The following is a 20,231-nucleotide window of genomic DNA, read 5'->3' as shown; positions in this document are numbered from 1 at the left end:
TGCATTTCGGTCATGTACATGACTGACAACAGGAATGTTGTGTTCTTCAAATGACTGGTACATCTTTTCACATCCATCAAGTTCATGTTTTTGAGAACAACGCTCATCTGATTTACTTATCAGTTGATGATCAATAACTTTATGAGTAAAATGGCCAAGTGCAATATGATCAGAATGAAACGAGTTTTTCCAGAAAAGACAGCCATGTCTAGCATCTGTCATAATTTCGATCCCATCTAATGCGTTGTCCCTTGACGCTGCAAGTTCATCAAATCGACCTATGCTTATATTCTCATGCAGAAGAACAGATAACGGATGAAAGAGTCTTGATACTTTGATCCTTGAAGTGACGTGTTGGTTCACCAATGTCAAAAAATTGACAAAATCTAGTGTACTTGTTTGGTGGCATACCTGATGAGATGTATGCACTGACACTGATAGTTTATCTTAAAATTCTTCTTCATATTTGTTGATGAATTCCAAATGAAAGAATGGTTTCTGTTGAAATTGCATGATAGTGGCAACGTGTCCAGTGTGGGAGGCACTGATGGGATAAATGACTGGAGAACAATTTGAGTTTTGGTCAGCAGCAAATGATAATAGTTCCCACAAACATGTCAGTTCACATATGAAATAACTGTGATTTGATTTTGAACAATCTTCTATATCCCACTTGAAAGGACAGAATACTTTCTCTGCATTTGTGGAATTTCCTCCATTGTGTTTAGTACATTCTCCATTTGCAGAATCATAATGCATTGCAGAGCTCTCACTTTCAGGTGTATTGTCGTCAACAACTCTTTCCAAGAGCACAAGTTAAAACATCCTTCAAAGATTTAGCTGATAACTTGGTTAACAAAATGTTGGGGGTATATAGTTATACATGTACCAAGATTCCGTCTGTCTGTCTGTCCGTCCGAAAACTTTGTCCGCGCGATTTCTCTTAAACTATTCAGTGGATTCATCTCTCACATAGTACATATAATCTGTGTCATATGCAGGGGTGCAGTCAAAAATAAAATAAAATGTTTTTATTAATTTTCCATTTTTTTATGAATTTTTCAAACCCTAACGTCCGTTCGAAAATTTATTATACACGAGAGATATTTTTTCAGGATTTAATAGCCCATAATTAGGGGTGTGTATTATACACGAGTGTATTATACGCGAATAAATATGGTATATACGAAATGTAAAGCTTTGGGCGTTTTTTTGTTGTTGCTAATAAACTGTATTCAACCAGAAAATATTACGAGTGTTCACAATTCTTCAGTTCAATTTCACTGTTGATAGATAATACAAGATAACTAGATAAAAGATGTAAATGAGTTATTAAATTATAATCTGACATGAAATGTATTTTACTATCCATCCCTGATTAAAAATTATGTCTCACAGTTGAGACTGATGTTATTTATTCATCCTGTATTAGTGTCACTGTAAATTGTTTCATGAGCTGTGAAGTAATTAAAGATTGTGAAAAAATAAAACCAACAAACTTTGTTTTTCATTCATATATCCTTTAATTCTCTGCAGTACAATCAGCTGAGAACATTAATTAGCACTTGTTAACTTAAACTAAAGACATATAATATTTAAAAGATACTTAAATTTAAGTGTAACATTAACAGTGAACACTTTAAATTTCATTAATCATACAAAAAAACATTTGACTCTCAAAAAATATTTTTGACTCCCCAAAATTCATAGGCTGAGTCAAGGTGACTCTCAGATATTGGAGTCTAGGGGGAACCCTGCCTAACCCTATCCTAGGTATTAAATTTGTAACTACTGACACACTAGGCGGGTCGGGGGTATTAGTGAGCCACGCTCACTTTTGCACTTGTTTTAATCATCATCATGATGATGATCATCATTATCATCATTGTATCAGCAGATAATAGCCAAATAAACCTCTGTGTAGACTTTGCCTAGTTGACCTGATTAGACATCCTGAACAATATGTGGTTTGACTGTTGAACATCTGGTACATAGCAGAGTATTGGCAAGGCCATTTGTTTGACAGTAAGAGACCTATCAGATGATAGCCTTGACAGGGGCAGTGTGCCTGCCAGTTGGTTTCCCTGGGAAACTAATTCAACCATTCACGGTCTTTAAGCATCGCTATTTGGTGTTTGATTGGATTGAGGTAAGGATATGTATCATTCCACTGGTGATGGGGTGGAGTGAGTTGCATTGATTTTGAGTCCCATTTTCTGCTAGGGGTCAGCAGTCATATTAATTTGGAGTCACATTAATATCAAGATTTACAGTTTACATAAATCCTGAGGAACCCATATTTCAAACAGTTAAGATTACATTGCTGTTATTTCGAGCGATGAGTGAAATACTCAAATTCTGCTTCATACCAGTAGGTGATGTCTTTAGCAATAGAATACAGATACATTCCAAAAGAAAATAAATCCTCAATAAAAGGCATGACCCACCCCCACCCCACCCAATCCCCCATTACTTTGTCTGTAAACTTTCGCTGCACTCTGACATGACATATTTTTGAACACCTGATTGGTTTCGTACTTTAGCAGGGTTTCAATGAATGAACACATTTTTGGCACACATTTCTCAACATAATTCCTGCGAGCCATCATTAAAACTCAAAGTAATTGAAATTTTGAAACCTATCCCTAAATACGAATATTTGTCAAATTAGAGTGTTCACACTCTTTTTACTCTTCGTTTTATCATGATGCAGGCACCAATATTCTGAATAACAAGGGAATGTTCTGACAGGTGTACAGTACTTCACATGCACCCATTGTTGACAGGCCGAACACGTGCACTGTCTAGGCGGCAGCTTCGACGTCACATCTCTCGTTATAGCAACAAATCAATATCAAATATGGCTGTTTGAAAATAGGGTACTGGACAATATTTTTAGATTATTTTCCTTATTATGCAAAGGAATGCAGTTTATTAGGTATATTATATTGCAGCTGAACACATCCAAATGTCGCCAGTGTTTGGGTAGGTTACGTCAAACTCTATCCTTCGCCCTTGGATCCCCTTCATGATCTATCAACCCTAGCTTTACGATCATTAGGGTTAAGTAACCATTTAGTGGCTATTACAGATTCTATAGTGGCTCCTAATGTTCTGTACACAAAAATGTCGAGAAAGCAGGGTAAAATGTTCCTGGAAAATTCGCACAAGCCACATTCACCCGCTACATTTATTCAGTACCGATTCAGAAGTGAACTCACTTTTGTTGTCAAGTTCCATGCTTATGCCTCCCTCGTTCCTTACAGTGTTCCCTACCACACTTTTCTGTCATCAAAATCACCCTACGAATTATTATAATATTATATCATGCGTACCCACAAGTTCGATGTCTGACGCCTGGAGCTGTTTTCATTTCGTGCCATATTGGCTCATTCCTCACCACTCGGCATCTGGTAGATCATGGAATGTGATGCAAACTTCAGAATGTTAGCCTGACAGCTAACCCATTGAACTAAGTCCACACTGTGAAACTAAGTGCAAATTTACCAAGTAATGCCTACGACTTGACGAAACTAAATGGAAACTGTTAAATAGGCGAGTGACAATTACAAAGGTTACATGTAAGACTGTAGGCATGGTCTCGTGACATTATTCTATGGACATGTATGAGTGATCCTGATGCCATTTGGCCCATAGGCTGGCTATCGATAATCTAATTATCGATCTATTATCAATAAATATTGGAGAAGTATCTTTGTGTAAATACACATAAACAATTCCTAAAGAAAACAACATATTTCTCTCCACTGAATGGTGGCACATTTTTGCAGGGATTACTTTGTGGACATTTGAGACATGACAAAAACAGTTACTTTCCCATCTTCTGCAATTAACATTATTGACAATAACAAGTCTGTTTTAGTAAATCTAAACTTTATTTCATCACAACAGTTTATGTAAGGTATTATCAATGACAAAATTTTCATATCAATCGTTAAGATTTCTTCCCATCAATGATAATTCCGATTATGGATTTTTTTTGCCAGCCCCATTTGGCGCTCTCATCCCATTCCATAACATACAAGATACAGTGTGGTAAGGACTGAGCCAAAAATGAAGTGAACTGAAAATGGCACTTTCGCCTACCCTTACACAATATTGACTAACCCTAGGGATAGATGATCAGTGAAGCCACAGCTACGAGAACCATAGCCTACAAACCTAATTGATTTATTGCAGAAGATGTCTCACAGCAGCTGTAGCGTTTGGACCGGTGACATTTGGATGTGTACAGCATCCACATGATATACCTAATAAACTGCATTCCTAGGCATAATAATAATGTACATTAATGAATGGAAAAGGTAAATTAATATATGTATATTAGTTACCATTTTAATCAAGCCCCATGAATTAAGTTGAAACCGAAATAATAAATATTTTGAAAATAAGTGCTTTTAGGTAGGCTCATGAGCTTCAGCACCAAGTCAGTGAGCCTGACCACCCGATCCTGTTAGTCGCCTCTTACGACAAGCACAGACACCTTTTATGGCAAGCATGGGTTACTGAAAACCTGTTCTAACCCGGATGTTCACAGGTCAATTTCCCAATGAATGTACGTTAGAAATTGGAGTAGTATAGGTAATGGGGGTTCTGGACCACTTCCACTGGAGCCAGATTTATATACCTATACTGCTACTACAGGTGGCATTTTGTATGTGTAAATGACTGTGTGATTCAACGATCGTCATGAGATTAAGTTAAATTAACTCCAGCTCACCACCAACTGGAGTCAATCAATGATACCATTAGTACAAAAACGATGATGAGACTAAACTAAATTGTAATGAAAATATTCTCTATTATTTTTACTAATACGTATACCATTATTTTTAACAAAGTGATATTCACCATTTTTACTAAGTTCTTCGTTCATTTTACTAGGAGACCAAACTATATACTACTCTTGGTAATTGGAAAGAAACAATTGATGACCATATTTGGTTGGTTTGACATCACAAATATAATATATACCTTGTGGTTATTCTCTCCATTTGATAATTTTGTCCCTGAGCATAAATGTGTCAATAGCTTTTTCGAGTTCTTCCTTTGTTGGTTTGTAATTCTCCATTAATATATATTTACGTAAGCATTCTTCTAAATGTGATCTAATGATAGGAAGCAATCTATTTTTAATCTCCAACCAGTTCTTTGGTTTTGGCACGGAATAATTGACGCGCTTGTTGTCTCCCCTGTTCTATAAACTTTTTTTCCTCGTCTTCACTAATACCACTGGTCTTACGAGAATTGGATCAAATCTCTTGCTTCATTACGTTGTATTTGGTGAGTTCCGACAGCACTAAACGAAACTCCTCCCTGGAAACCCCCATTACCTATACTACTGTCGAAATATGATCCTCAATGCTGTTCAACTTTGCTTTCGGCGAGTATCCTAATATTATCGCGTTTTAATGCTTTCTTTTGCAACCTACGAGAAATGAATTTTATCGCTATTCCTGCCAGTCCTGAGACTCCAGCGGCTATTTCCATGCCAAGTACGATCGGCGCGGCGATTATAGTTGATAGTAAACCAACACCGGCTACACCGAGTCCCATGCCAGCCGTTAGAAGCGCCGTGTCAACTCCGTTGAGAGCATTCACGGCTCTGCGATACTTTTTATACAATCCAAGTCTAAACTCCCTCTCCTTTTCTATTCGATGTTTTATGTCGCTTATTTGATGTAATCGAAATCCATCAACAGTATCCATCTTTTCAAATGCCTCATCGAGCACCGGATATAAACCCATAGTGTATATTACGGTCATATAATAGTCTTTAATTGATCTTGCTTAAATGTTTTGAGAGTATACATCAACCTTATCAAATGTATATTATACGGCAAGAATATCTTAGTAAGAGAAATGCTGTCACTTTTAATAATTTGGACCCCCTCAAGGGTTGCAATGGGTGATGCTCCAATATGAATAATACTGCAACGTTGACGCTCGTGTTTCTTGAGCCATTTAATCGATAGACCTGGTAATATTTCGAAGGCATTTTCCGCTGCATCTCCGAACAAGACCTTAATAATAAGCGTAGAAATATTAGGTATTGCACTCGAGTTCTGTTTAATATCATTGAATTCAGTAACCATTAAACTAACATTTTTTTACTGCTGGACGACTATATAACATATGACCTGAATTAGTTTGAATTACTAGATTCCCATATGCCCTTCTATCAAGCATCCCTAGGCGATAGGTTAGAATACGAACTCACTTTTAATGACTACGGTAGAGTGATCAAAGTCACTGGGGATGAAACGGCTAGCTATTCCATTGACAATATCTCGCTGGAGTATGATATGATAACAGATCCCGTATTATAAGAAGAAAAAAGCCATAATTAACGTAAAAAATAAATCTGATGACTGTTTAAGAATGATAAGATCTGCATTGTTCCCCGTAGACAAACATCTGGATAGACCTTCTAGCTATCCTCAAAACGATGGGCTCAATTTCGATGTTAGACGAACCAACACCAATCTCACAAATTGATCAGGTGGATAAGCAAAATAATTTAGCTATAAATGTTTTCGGACATTCTTCTAAAGGAATTGTTGTACACAGGATAAGCTCCGCTCCAGATCATATTCCCAGAATCAATTCATTTCTAATCGAAAAAGATGGTAAATATCATTATACGTGGATAAAGAGTTTAAGCAGGCTATTATACGATCAAACAACCCATAAAGAAAAGAAATAATTTTGTGAAAGATGCCTGCATGGGTACAGCAGACAAGATCTATTGGAAGCACATAAAGAAGACTGTAGAGGTGTTGGACAGAATGCTTTCAGGATGGATATGCCTAAAGAGGGGAAAAATATATTAAAATTTGAACATTATTGTAATCAAATGCCAGTACCGTACATAATTTACGCCGACTTGAAGCGCTTATCAAACCTATAGAAAATAATCAAGATAGTAGTTTTACGTACAAAACTCAAGAACATATTGCTTGTGGGTTTGGATATATAGTTGTAAGATATGATGGGAAAACAAACCAGCCCGTGATTTACAGAGGTCCCGATGCAGCGGGAAAGTTCCTAGAATATCTACAAAACGAAGAGAGAATAATCAGGGAAAATTTATCGCGTAAGAAACCAATGTGTATGACGAGGGATAATTGGAGGGCCTATAAGAGTTTAACAAGTTGTCATGTTTGTAACAAACCCCTGAATGGGGATTCTGTAAGAGATCATTGCTACGTCACGGGTAATTATCGTGGAGCCGCACATAACGAGTGTAACTTGAAACTAAAAATTAATTCTCAAACAATACCCATCCCCGTTGTGTTTCACAACCTTAGAGGATACGATTCACATCTCATTATGCAAGCTATCTCAAAGACCGACGGTGGCTTAACGTGTATTCGTAGCAATAACGAAAAATACATATCGTTCTCGTTGACTAAAACTATACATTATAGGGACAAGGATGGGAAAGCCAGAATAAAGCAAAGTAATGGGCTTAGATTCATAGACTCCGTACAGTTTCTGTTACCTTCCCTGGACAATTTAGCTAATGCGAACAATCCCGATGACTTTGCGATAACAAATCAATATACCGATAGGTTAACGTGTCATTTGTTGCTGAGAAAAGGTGTATATTCTTACGAATATATGGATGATTGGTCTAGATTCAACGAAACTAAATTACCACCTCTTGAATATTCTATAGTAACTTAACAGAATCCAAAATAACATGCCGATTATGAACACGCTCTGACGGTCTGGGATAAATTAGGTTGTAAGAATTTAGGCTATTATCACGATCTGTACTTAAAAACCGATGTACTGTTACTCGCCGATATATTCAAGATATTTAGAAAGACATGTTTAAAACAATACGGCTTGGACCCAGCATGGTACTATTCCAGTCCCGGACTATCGTGGGATGCATTGTTGAAGAAGACCGGCTTAGAACTAAAATTACTCACCGATTACGATATGCACTTGTTTATTGAGAAAGGATTAAGAGGTGGTATATCGATGGCAGCGAAAAGGTATTCTAAGGCTAATAATAAATTAGTGGAAGGATATGATCCGAGTAAACCCGACACGCACATATTATATGTCGACGCTAACAATTTGTACTGATGGGCTATGATTCAACCTTTACCCACGGGTGGTTTTGAGTGGGTCGATGATATCGATATGAATGATGTGAATAAAGGGTACATACTAGAAGTTGACTTGGAATATCCAAATTCATTACATAAAGACCATAACAGTTATCCGCTAGCTCCCAAAAGATGAATGGTGAATAAAGATAGGATGTCGGAATATCAACACTCCTTGATGGGTTATACTAGGTTAGCTAACGTAGAAAAACTCGTACCAAATCTGATGGATAAGACAAAATATATAGTTCACTACAGAAATCTCCAGTTATATCTATCGTTAGGTATGAAACTAAAGAAAATACACAGAGTTCTAAAGTTCGATCAAAGCCCTTGGATGGAGCCCTATATACGGCTGAACACAGATTTAAGAAAGATAGCTACCAGCGATTTCGAAAAGAATCAATATAAGCTCATGAATAACTCAGTATTAGGTAAAACTATTGAGAATCTAAGGAAGCGTGTTGATGTTAAATTAGTCAGATCTAATGAGGAAGAAAGACTCAGGAAACTTATAGCCAGTCCGGCTTTTAACAGAAGCAAGATATTCGATAACGACTTAGCCGCGTTGCATATGCAGAAGAGTAATATAAAATTCATCAGACTGGTGTACGTCGGTATGAGTATTCTCAACTTGTCAAAACACTTAATGTATGACTTTTATTACAACGAAGTTAAGAAGCAATACGGCGATAGATGCGAGGTGTTATATACCGACACAGATTCTTTGTTGATGGAAATACAAACCGAGGATGTGTATAAAGATATGGTAGAAAAAATAGATATGTACGACACGAGCGATTACCCAAAAGATAATCCACTGCACAGCGTAGTAAATAAAAAGGTGTTTGGTAAGATGAAGGATGAATGTGCTGGGACCCCTATAGCGGAGTATGTAGGATTAAGACCTAAGATGTATTCTATAAAGAAGTCCGATAATGGAGAGATAAGAAAAGCTAAGGGTGTTAAGAAGTATGTGGTAAAAAAGCATATCAAACACGAACAGTATAAAGAATCATTATTCAACGGTAGAACGTTCAAACACGAGATGAACTCTTTAAGAAGTTACAATCATAGGATATATGGATTAAGAATGAACAAGACATCATTATCCCTCTTAGATACAAAGAGATGGATTGATAAGGATGGTGTTACTACATATGCTTATGGCGGTAATACTGTATCGTTGGGATCTATGAGCAATTCTTCTTGTACAAATGCCCTGCCCGGTCCATCTTTAAGATAATAAAGAATAGGCTCTCCTTCTTTCGTAACCAATCGACAAATGTTATATGTCTTAAGAGACCAAACGGATCTGTTGCACGACAGAGTTCACCGGGCTGGTATAAATATCTTACCCTTACTCTATCCGGAAGTTTTTGTTCTTTGCCTCTCCTCGGTACTGAAGATTCGAAAGTCACAGATTTCATTTTAATCGCATCGGATGGTTTCTTCCCGATTAATCTCGTCACTTCATTATTCAGCGCTGATACAACGGCTGATAATCGTGTCACCCATTCGGTTGATCTCAATCGTTCCGATTTCATTTCGATCCCATACTGAAAGCCAAACAAACGTTCCACTAATGTCCGGTTAAATCTTTTTGACGATAGCATGACTGCGGTGGGCCTCTTTTTCACCACGCCTGATTTCGACATTGTGCTTTGTTAACAGTTTAGTTACCGATCCCATAAATTCGCGACCGGGATCTACTTGAAATAGCTTAGGCCATTTTAGTGGTCCGTGTTTATATTTGAGACTCTTTGTATCGACTAGCCACATCCACTACAGTTAAAGCGTATTTATACGTTTTGCGTCTTACCTTATCATGGGGAAGAAACAAGAGGTCAGCCTGATGAACTTCATTCGTTGTAAAAATATCAAACTTCTTCCTCGGTATATAACGCGGTGCCGGTAAATATATTTGCCACATCGCTTGTTTCTTTAACTCTTTCATCACTGGCTGCCCCAGAGTTATGTCCCTTGAGACCCTGCAGTCCCTGACACTGACAAGGCCTGTACACTGGCCTCCCTGGCAGTATTATTGGAAAATCACACTATCATTTTTGATGCACTTTTTCTACCAGAAACTTGCTTTTAATATACATTTATCATATACCATTGTAAAGAGGATTAAGTATACTTTAATATTCTTTATTGTCTCTAACCTTTGTTATTTTCTAATTACAGGTGTTTACAAGTGAAATAAAACTTGAAAACACTGAAAAAATGAAAACAATGAATTTTGGCTCAAATTGTATTAAAAATCACAAAAATAAATCACAGATACAAGGTAAACATAACACAGTGGTCTTGTCATCTTGGACGGCACAGGTAATCCCAGGTGTTACAGGTAAATTCTCTTCATGCACATCTGTAAACAAATAAACAAGTTTACAACTGATGCACTTTTTCTACCAGAAACTTGCTTTTAATATACATTTATCATATACCATTGTAAAGAGGATTAAGTATACTTTAATATTCTTTATTGTCTCTAACCTTTGTTATTTTCTAATTACAGGTGTTTACAAGTGAAATAAAACTTGAAAACACTGAAAAAATGAAAACAATGAATTTTGGCTCAAATTGTATTAAAAATCACAAAAATAAATCACAGATACAAGGTAAACATAACACAGTGGTCTTGTCATCTTGGACGGCACAGGTAATCCCAGGTGTTACAGGTAAATTCTCTTCATGCACATCTGTAAACAAATAAACAAGTTTACAACTCTTGGTACTGACTTTGTTTTCTATACTGATGTCACATATTACTTATGATACACTTACAGCCTCTTAGGTAAACTCGTTAACACAGGTAAACTTGTTAATGCAGGTAAACTCGTTAACACAGGTAAAAACACAAATCTTTGATTTATTTTGTTCTTTTTCAGGATTTGAAACAAAAATTAAGTTTTTAAGTTTTTAAATAGTAATTTATCACATTACCTGAACATTGAACCACAGCTACTATAAGAATGACATCACAGAGAAGATATCACAGATTGATCTGAAAGGAGGGAAAAATTGTAAAAGGACGGAAAGATCGTAAATTCAAGTTCTGCAAATATACAAGTTGTGATTACATATTTACAATACACTGTTATTTACAACTGCATAATAAATTAGATGAGTACTTTATTACATCAATTAATAAATAAATAATCATTACAGTTACTAAAATTTAAATTAAGATGTAAAAAACAAGAAAACAAACATGAATATGGAAATAAATTTTATTCAAATTGAGCGAAATATAAGGACATACGACAAACCGGCAAACTACAATTCGGATTGCGATCAGAAACTTAAATTTAAAAAAAAAGAAAGAGATACGTCATGCCATTCACCTTTGTTGTTGTGATCGCTCGTTCACCTGTAGGCTGCATTCTCATTCGTCGCACTGATAATCTGTTCAAACACAGAATCATTGTAAAACAGTTGGAAAAAATCAATAGCACGATATTTCACTCACCGTGTCAATATATATTCTTGAGTCCGGTCGCCTCTTCAAAATCCCTCATGTCTCCACCGTTGTGGTCCCTCTGCCACTCCCATTCTTGGCGGGGGGGACACCTCGTCGAAACCGTCAAAATCTTCACCAAAATCTTCAAGAAATTCCCTCTCCCCTTCACGTAAATTATTCAAATCAAACACATTATTATTCCCGATAGAGTCGTTGTTAGTCATCTGATCGCTATCCAAAATCGTAGTTGGCCGCCATTACGCTAGATTTACGATTCAAGCGAGAAAAATACCTGTCGCGAAAACAGGTGACATTCGCGATTTTCGCGCCAAAAAGACTGGGAAATTCCATCGAATGACGTGTCAATCACGTGTAGATCTCGTTTCCATATTTAGAACGAGATTACACACGAGAAAGGAAGTTGAAAGAGCGATTTTGTAAACACAGTCGCGCCGCCCGATTTATCGGGCAGCCGTGTGTGGGGCTTGGACAATAGCCGCCCGATTTTTCGGGCAGCCGGGTCCTGGGACACGGTTTATGCTGCCCGATAAATCGGGCAGTCGGGGCGAAAGGGTTAACCAATCCTTGGCCACATCTTTAGATACCTTAGCCGCGGTGGCTAATTTTTTTATTGCTCCTATACCTTTCCAATATCCTCGTGGGCTATAGTAAATTTTATTCATTATTAATCAATATTGATGTTTCTTTTAATAAGACTCATGACGATCGTTGAATCGCATCATCATTTACACATAAAAAATTCCATCTGTAATAGCAGTATAGGTATATAAATCTGGCTCCAGTGGAAGTGGTCCAGAACCCCCATTACCTATAAAAAATTATATCATAGAAGCATTGATTGGCTCCAGGTGGTGGTGAGCTAGACTCAATTTAGTTTAATCATATGACTATAGTTGAATCGCATAGTCATTTACACATAAAAAAAATGCCACCTGTAGTAGCAGTATAGGTATATAAATCTGGCTCCAGTGGAAGTGGTCCAGAACCCCCATTACCTATACTACTATTGGCACTAGTCCTATAGTCCTTGCCCAACTGTTAATGTATCATAAGAACTAGTAGAAATTTGCCCTTTTGAAGGGTTTTGCAAAAACTGTTAGTTTCTAGCACTGATGTAAACAATTAAGCTCCACTCAAGCAAGCGGACTACTTTCACAACTACTGGCCTGAGTTCCACAAATCTCGTCTTTCGGTTTCATTTCTAAATCGCATTTTTCCAACTGTGTTTTCCCGATTCTGGAGAACTATGTTACACTCTGCCAGTTTCTGACACGTCATTTGAAACAGCTGCATTCTCCCTGATGTATTTGTTTAGGTTCCTTTGCCTTGATTGACAGATGCAATGAATTTTGAGATGCCGCTCTGTTGATTGGCTACAGACTTTGTAAGCGTACAGTATCCAACCCAGAATTGAAAATCAAGGGGGGACTTCTCCCACCATCATGTAGAAAATAGGGGAAATTTGAAAAAGTAGGGTATCTTTTTCCTGCTGTTGGCGAATCGCTTTGCACACGTTGCTTTTCTTCCAAACCTCTTGCCTTGATTTCTTTCTTTTCTCCATTGACCAGTTGACCTTTTCAGTTATCACCCATCTTGTAGATATACATGGCTGGCCACAATCAAGCACCTCTTCATAAACATCAAACAATTCCCAATTTCGAAGTTTGGATTTTATGGCAATTTTTACAGCTTTATCCACAGGTCTACAAGGAACAAAGGCAACATTCACTTCCTCAGCTGACCTGAGATTGTCAGTTTCAACCTTTTCCCCATGGCTGGACATCAGTTTCAAAGTTTAATGTCTTGAAATCTTTACTATCAGTTTCACGGACATTGAAATACCCCTTACACTTTCCTGTAGCCTTGCCTCCTCTACTGATCATCTCAGCTTTTTTCCACTTGTCTGTATTTTGTGGCAAATACTTTACCTTGTCTTTCACCTTAGGAAATGTTATGAGCTATGCTCACCTTTATTTTTCTCAACACCAGAGGGAGCATTATAATAGTCTTCCTCATGAAACTTGTTCTCATGCTCTTTTGGACATGTTGGATAGATCCTACTATTTCCTTCATTTTTGCTTTCCATCACCTGATCAGGTGTATCATGTCCTTGATTTTGTCTGTGTGCTACCTTATGAAGCCTACAAGTGTGGACCCTGATGTATATGCTTCCATGCCTTACACAAACGATCTTGTCGTCTTGACCTAACACACTCCCAGGTCCCTTCCACTGATTGTCTCTCAGTCATGTAATAGACTTTTTCACCTGCATGAAAGGTGGTACCTGATGGTCTGACATTATGCCTCAGTGCCCCCCGAATTCGTTCAGAGGATTCTGTTTGAATGAATGCCCTTCTTGGAAAATGTAATGAGTTCAAATGCTTAGCAAATGTTTCACTGATGGTGGTCACCTCCAAAGCTGGAGGTTTATCTTTAGGGACAGAAGGCATGTTTGGATTTGAGCCCCAAACCAATTGATATGGACTCAATCCATGTACCATTTGCAGAGAATTCTTTGCGTTGATTGCCCATACTAATGCAGGTTCCAAGTCCAGATGCAAGTTATCTTCCATAATCTTTGCAACACAATTGTTTACAACCGAATGAATTCTCTCACAAACCCCATTCTGCCATGGACTGAAACCTAGTGTTCATAATATCTAGGTTCAAATTTTCAGCCATATCTCTGAACTGAGCATTTGCAAATTCACCACCATTATCTGACCGAAACTTTCGGAATTCCGAAACCACTGCCTATCCATAATTTTAGGATTTTATCAATGATTATTTTAGGAGTCTTTCTTCTGATGACTGCTGCCAAACTAAATCTTGTTGCAAGATCAATCAGGCGCAGGAAATACACGCCTGGTTTCCACACTTTCAAGTCCATAGCTTCAACTTCATTAAATTCAGTTGCCAAAGGTAGGCACACAACTGGTCTTGGAGTCTTCTTGAACTTCCCCAGCTATTGTAGAGCTACACGCACAGTCTAGAATTGCTGTATATAATGTTTCCCTCCTATACCTTGAGTTCTTCATTTTTGTTTCCTGTGAAGAGTACAAATTCCTCCTCCTTTTCACCATGTTTTCTTTTGTCCATATGTTCATAGGAGTGTGGACAACCTTTCGCCAAATGACTGACAGTGAAGAGATCTGCCATCCGTTCCCAAGAACTCTCTTCCCTCTTGCACTTTCTGTTCCATCATATACATTACTGCTGTTTCTTCGTCCACCAAACAGTCCTCCATAACCTTTAAGCTATGGATTGTTCCCTCGCCCGCCTACCATAATTCTGGTAATTTCCATAACCTCCCTGACCTCTTCTACCTCTCTGACGTGTGCTTAGGGCAGATTCTTCATAGACAGTATAGACTGGTTCAACTTATATTTCTGATATTGGGATCATCTTCTCATGACCACCTGATGCTGGTAGGGACTGTTTCCCAAAGAACTTTCTCATCGAAACACTCATCTGTTTGAATAGGGTTGCCTCATTATTATTGACGATCTGTGTGACTGAGTCCAGGATTCTCAAGTAATTTGAAAGCCAAATTGCGGTAGGCTCATTGTGCACTTCTTTGGGTTTGTTAGAAAGTTTTTCAAATGTGACATAGTTCTCCATGGCCATTCTTTCCAATCTTATAACACACTGTCCATAATCCGTATGAATGTTTTTACACCATCTTTCTGATTCAATTTATTGACACCTAATTCACTGAAAACTTTATCATGAATCCTACCTTTGTTTTCCGGCAGCGATAAGCCAAAACAGGTCCCTGATTTTTCTTCAGGATGGTGGTCTGTTAACAGTCATCCATACGCAGACTTCTTCAATCCATCTGTTATAAGGTATGGCCCCTGAGAATGCTGGGGGGCTCTTTCTTATAGCTGCCACCAGACGCCATGTCTTCTTTCTTGTCAATTTCTTTTTCTTTTTCCCCTACACCAGTGATTTTTGCAACATACAGGACAAGATCAGGGACAGGTGTTAACCACGGTCTGCTACCATGATAAAATAGACACAGGTTCTTCATATACACTTGTATTCAGTATCCATCAGCCAACACAATACACCTGCACTCACAGGTTGTCACTCAACTGCCAGCCTATTAACCAAAACCAAGATGGATGCCATAAAGTCATTCCCAAATCATAGAGGGCAGTTTCATATCCACATATTAAAAAAGGACACCCACCCACCTTTGATTCCCCTAATTCTAGTTACATAAAACTCACCTTATAAATGGGTATACACATTTTTCAAATGCAGTCATAGTTCTGATGAAGCCAAACTTTGTTTGTTTCAAATGAGCCATATAACAACTGACTGCATCTTCAGTTACTAAGGTGACATTAGTTTTGGACACAGTAATCAAATGGATGAGCAGACAAAAGACAAAACCTGAGGCAGAAGAATGCGGGACGATTTTGCCTGTCGTTTTATAATCTGTGCTTTTAAAAAGTATCTTATTTCAGTAAATTAAGTAACTAAGTTGTATAATCACTAAAATGTATACCAGTAAGACCCCACTACCAGTGAATAACTTTTGTTTGTATTTGGAAAAAATCATTTTCTCATAACAAATAAATAAACCTTTATTTGAATCTGTCAAAATATTCCACTAATTCGCTATTCTTCTCAAATAGTAAAATAAGTTTCCTCTTTCTTACGACCGCCTCAATGGTCTAGGGGTAGAGCATCCGCCCGGAGAGCCGAAGGTCGGGTGTTCAATCCCTGGCCGCGTCGTCCCAAAAGACGTTAAAAGATATACTCATTGTTCCCCTGTCTGGCGATCGGCATTAAGGGTTTAAAACAAGGACTGGTCGGCTCGGAGTCAGTATACTGTGTCTGAGTGGGGTATTCATATTAAACTTTGGCATGGTATCTCAGTGGGCTAGCACTATAAATCGGCATCAGTCTGGAGTAGTACAAGCAGACGCTCATGTGTAATAATCTTGGCCGCAATGTTAAACCCCATTTCACCCCACCCACCTCCTCTTTCTTACCTTGAAAGGGGGGTTTCCATTCACAGGAATAGGATCAGGTAATTTATTACTAGGCCCTGCCTCCATTTTGAAATGCTTAAATATTCTAATCATGGTCTAATGAGAACTTATGTGAATGAAATTATAGATTTTGAGTGAATCAAAACCATTGACTATTTCCATGTTAAGAAAATATTTTTTGCGCGAGTGATTTGCAATAATAGATAGGACTATTGGGAATTTTTATGATTTGAAACTAAAACCATGTCTAAAAAGCTCCCCAAAATTATATCTTAAAAGAGCAGATGTAGGTCGTGTTCAAGTTGGTGGCAACATTCAACTGATAAGGCCTACAGCGCCTCAATGACTGATTGGTTTGGGTAAAGGTGTTCACCTAACCCCAGTTATACATAATGTATATCGCAAGTGAGAATAGCACAAACTGCTACACAGGCATCCTTTGACCCTGGAAGTAAGTCTTGGTAAATCCACAAAGCATTCCTGGCCTTCTGATAGGTTTAATACTGACACATGTGCCAGTTTTGAATGACCAGCAGGATCAGTCTATTGGAAAATTGTATGTCCTTAGTTAAAATATTTTCCTTTGAAGGTCTGTTTTGCATGATGCTCTGAGTTAACTTTGTGCAAAGTAAATTTAACTGTTTTGTATTGAAAAAGTGTGCTCAGAAATACAATCATTCTTGCAGAGTTTGAAACATTCTGCATAGTTCACATTTCTTCTTTCAGTGGCATTTAGAAGTTGGTGTGATGAAGAAAGACAAGTTCAATGGATGAACAACTTCTTTATCACAATTAGTGCGACGTTTCGGTGTAGATCCTACTTGCTTGATAAAGGTGTTAGGATCTTCACCGAAACGTCGCACTAATTGTGATAAAGAAGTTGTTCATCCATAGAACTTGTCTTTCTTCTGGTTCATATTTGTTTATACTTTTGTCCTTGGTGTTTACACTGAAAGTATAAAAATTGCAATACCTCAAGTGATTTTTAAGTGGCTTTCTTTGTTTGCATTTATATACAGACTACATATCTACATGTGAGCTACACGGTCATAGCACTATTTTAAAAAAAAATTGTTTCTTTTTGTAGGTTAGTCGCCGTAACTCTCTGACTGACTTCAAGATGTCCGGAGGATTTGACGCCCTATCTCTGAAGGAAGAGGACATTACCAAATTCTTGGCATGTTCCACTCATCTTGGATCAACGAATGTGGACTTCCAGATGGAATCTTACGTATTCAAACGTAAACCAGATGGCAAGTGTTGTCATTGGATCTTTTACACAAAGTTAAAAATAAAAAATGAAAAAAGTGTTTGAAAATTGCTTCAAATGTTGTTACTAGTGTTGCACTATGGGATACCGTATTTGACGTAATAAGCACAATATTCTAATAAGTGCCCACGGCGATATTTGCCAATATATTAGCTAGTGAACAATCCCAATTAGCACCCCTTCCGATTGATCAATGTACACAAGACTTTTTATTCGTGTATAATACTCACTCGTGTGTTATATGCACCCTTAATTATGGGCAATTAAATTCTGGGGGAAATATATGTCGTGTATATTACGCACAAACATTTTTTTTGTATTATTTCACGAAATTTACAATCTTTCAACTGTTTGTTTTTTTTCACCAAAACTTTATTCTAATAAGAGCCCCTTTTCTAATTTTGAGAGCGTCCTGGGCGCTTATTACATCGAATACAGTAATTATGACTTATGACTAGTGCTGCCAGGTAGGAATTTAACACTAGCCCGCTACCCTGAGGCTAGCACAAATTCATTCAGGCTATTTCAAACTTCACCATTGTTTTGACATTACAAGAGCATTTTATCTTTTACCAGGCTAGTAAAGCTTTTGAGTTTAATTCTGACCCTGGCTGGAGAGATTGATGGAATAATCTCTTTTGATTGATTTGGAAAGTCAAAATGATTACAGTCTGCAACTTTGTCCACTAGTCCAAAGCCCCTGTCTAGTAAAATTCCTTTTGGTCTAGTAAGATGAATTTGTAATAGTCACATCTACTGAATATAGTGCCAAAATACACGTTTGGGGTAGTAGACTTAAATTTTTTAAAGTTTTTGGCAAACAGTGTGATTATTGATCTACTGAATATATGTATATAGTTATATATTTTTTGCTCTACCTGCATTACTCCTAAAAGCTCTAAATGCTACTGTCAAACCCATTCAACAGAGTCAATAGCCGTGTTGCTACTGTCGAACCAATTCGACAGGCGGATTGCATAACAGCCCAAAATAAAACTAGCACTAACTATTTTCCAAGTAGGTTTTACGTGTCATTTAAATTATGTATGGTATGCAGAAATGCTCAGCTTGCAAAATATCAAGACTTTTTGTAGTTTATTTACATCAAAAAGAAAACGAATTTCGCGGCACACAACTACCAGAAACGGACATTGTTGACTTGTGGCACTTTACGTTGAGCGACATGCAGTCCGAGGGTGTCTTTATCATTTTACCATTTTTCACATTCGATCATAATTTTTTGTTAACGTGTGAAAGGAAAGCACTCAAGTTCCTTAATTTCTAAAAATTTTCAACTTTCTGTATAATTAATTATAAACAAAAACAATCTGAATCGTAACATCATTGGATGAAAGTTGTACAATCATGGTAACTGCGGTAAACAAACAACTCCACATGCATTGTGATCCTGTGATATAATTACAATCCTTTTCATATATCTAATTTGATTTTCTAGAATTCTTTACACAGATGTTTAATCTTTGTGAAAAAAATCTCATTTTTATCGAGTTAGCATATGATTTCGTGTGATTAACTTTCAGACATTCCTGCTGATAAGTGTAGTGACACGTACGTTTGGGCGTGGCCTAACTCGCAATTTGTTAAGTTGAACAAAGTCAACAAACACTGGGAATAATGAAAAATATTGGATGTCGTAGGGCAATGTGATTTTGTACCCAAAACAAAATTGTACCCAAAATTCTTCCTGATTTTGTACCCAAGAAAACTGAACTAAATCCATAGAATTATTTTTATTTTTCACGTTTATTGCAAACGATTAGCAGAACATTATGATAAAACATTTCATCAAGTTCATAATATTTGTGACTAACTGTACGTTGTCCTTCAATGAAGTCAGTCCACATTGTCAAAATTTAAATTGATTGTTTGGCTTTGATGGGAAGGTGACAACCTTAATTGCCACTGAAGAAGAGCCAGTTAAATTGGTAAACCCTTATTTAATTGTATTGTTTTGATAGGAAAGTGATAATAAATAAACTCTTTGACACTAAAAGTAATGTTTATCTTTGAAACTAATACAAAATTATTCTGGGTACAAAATCACATACCGGTTTGGGAATAAACTCAAAAGAAATTTAAGGTACAAAAATTACATTTCAACTGGATTTGGTTAAATGTAATAACTCTGATCTGTAGGATTCCTTTTCACATTTTAAAACAAGCATTTGTTTTTGTAACCAAACAGTAGACAGCTTATGTTTTGTCCTAAAAGTAGAAAAAAATTATGAAAAATATGGACACCTGATAAATGAGGGCTTTTAAAGTTATTATTCTATCTAACTTGTCAGATGGTTTAATGT

The 20,231-nt window shown here is 37.1% G+C and overlaps 1 protein-coding gene across 1 annotated transcript in view; it reads left to right on the top strand.

Annotated features, from left to right (window-relative positions):
* LOC124115531 (40S ribosomal protein SA-like) overlaps positions 1-20,231 on the top strand; it is a 73,077-nt gene that overhangs the window by 5,521 nt on the left and 47,325 nt on the right. The window contains exon 2 of the mRNA XM_046476555.2: positions 17,728-17,893. Coding sequence (XP_046332511.1) covers positions 17,761-17,893 — 133 coding nt within the window. The 5' untranslated portion in view covers positions 17,728-17,760. The remainder of the gene's footprint in view (positions 1-17,727; positions 17,894-20,231) is intronic.

This window comes from Haliotis rufescens, unplaced genomic scaffold, assembly GCF_023055435.1.
Source record: "Haliotis rufescens isolate VD_foot unplaced genomic scaffold, xgHalRufe1.0.p SCAF_65, whole genome shotgun sequence".
In the NCBI taxonomy this organism is placed as follows: domain Eukaryota; kingdom Metazoa; phylum Mollusca; class Gastropoda; order Lepetellida; family Haliotidae; genus Haliotis; species Haliotis rufescens.
Note: the sequence above shows the minus strand (reverse complement) of the source record. Positions and strands in the feature narration are given on the sequence as shown.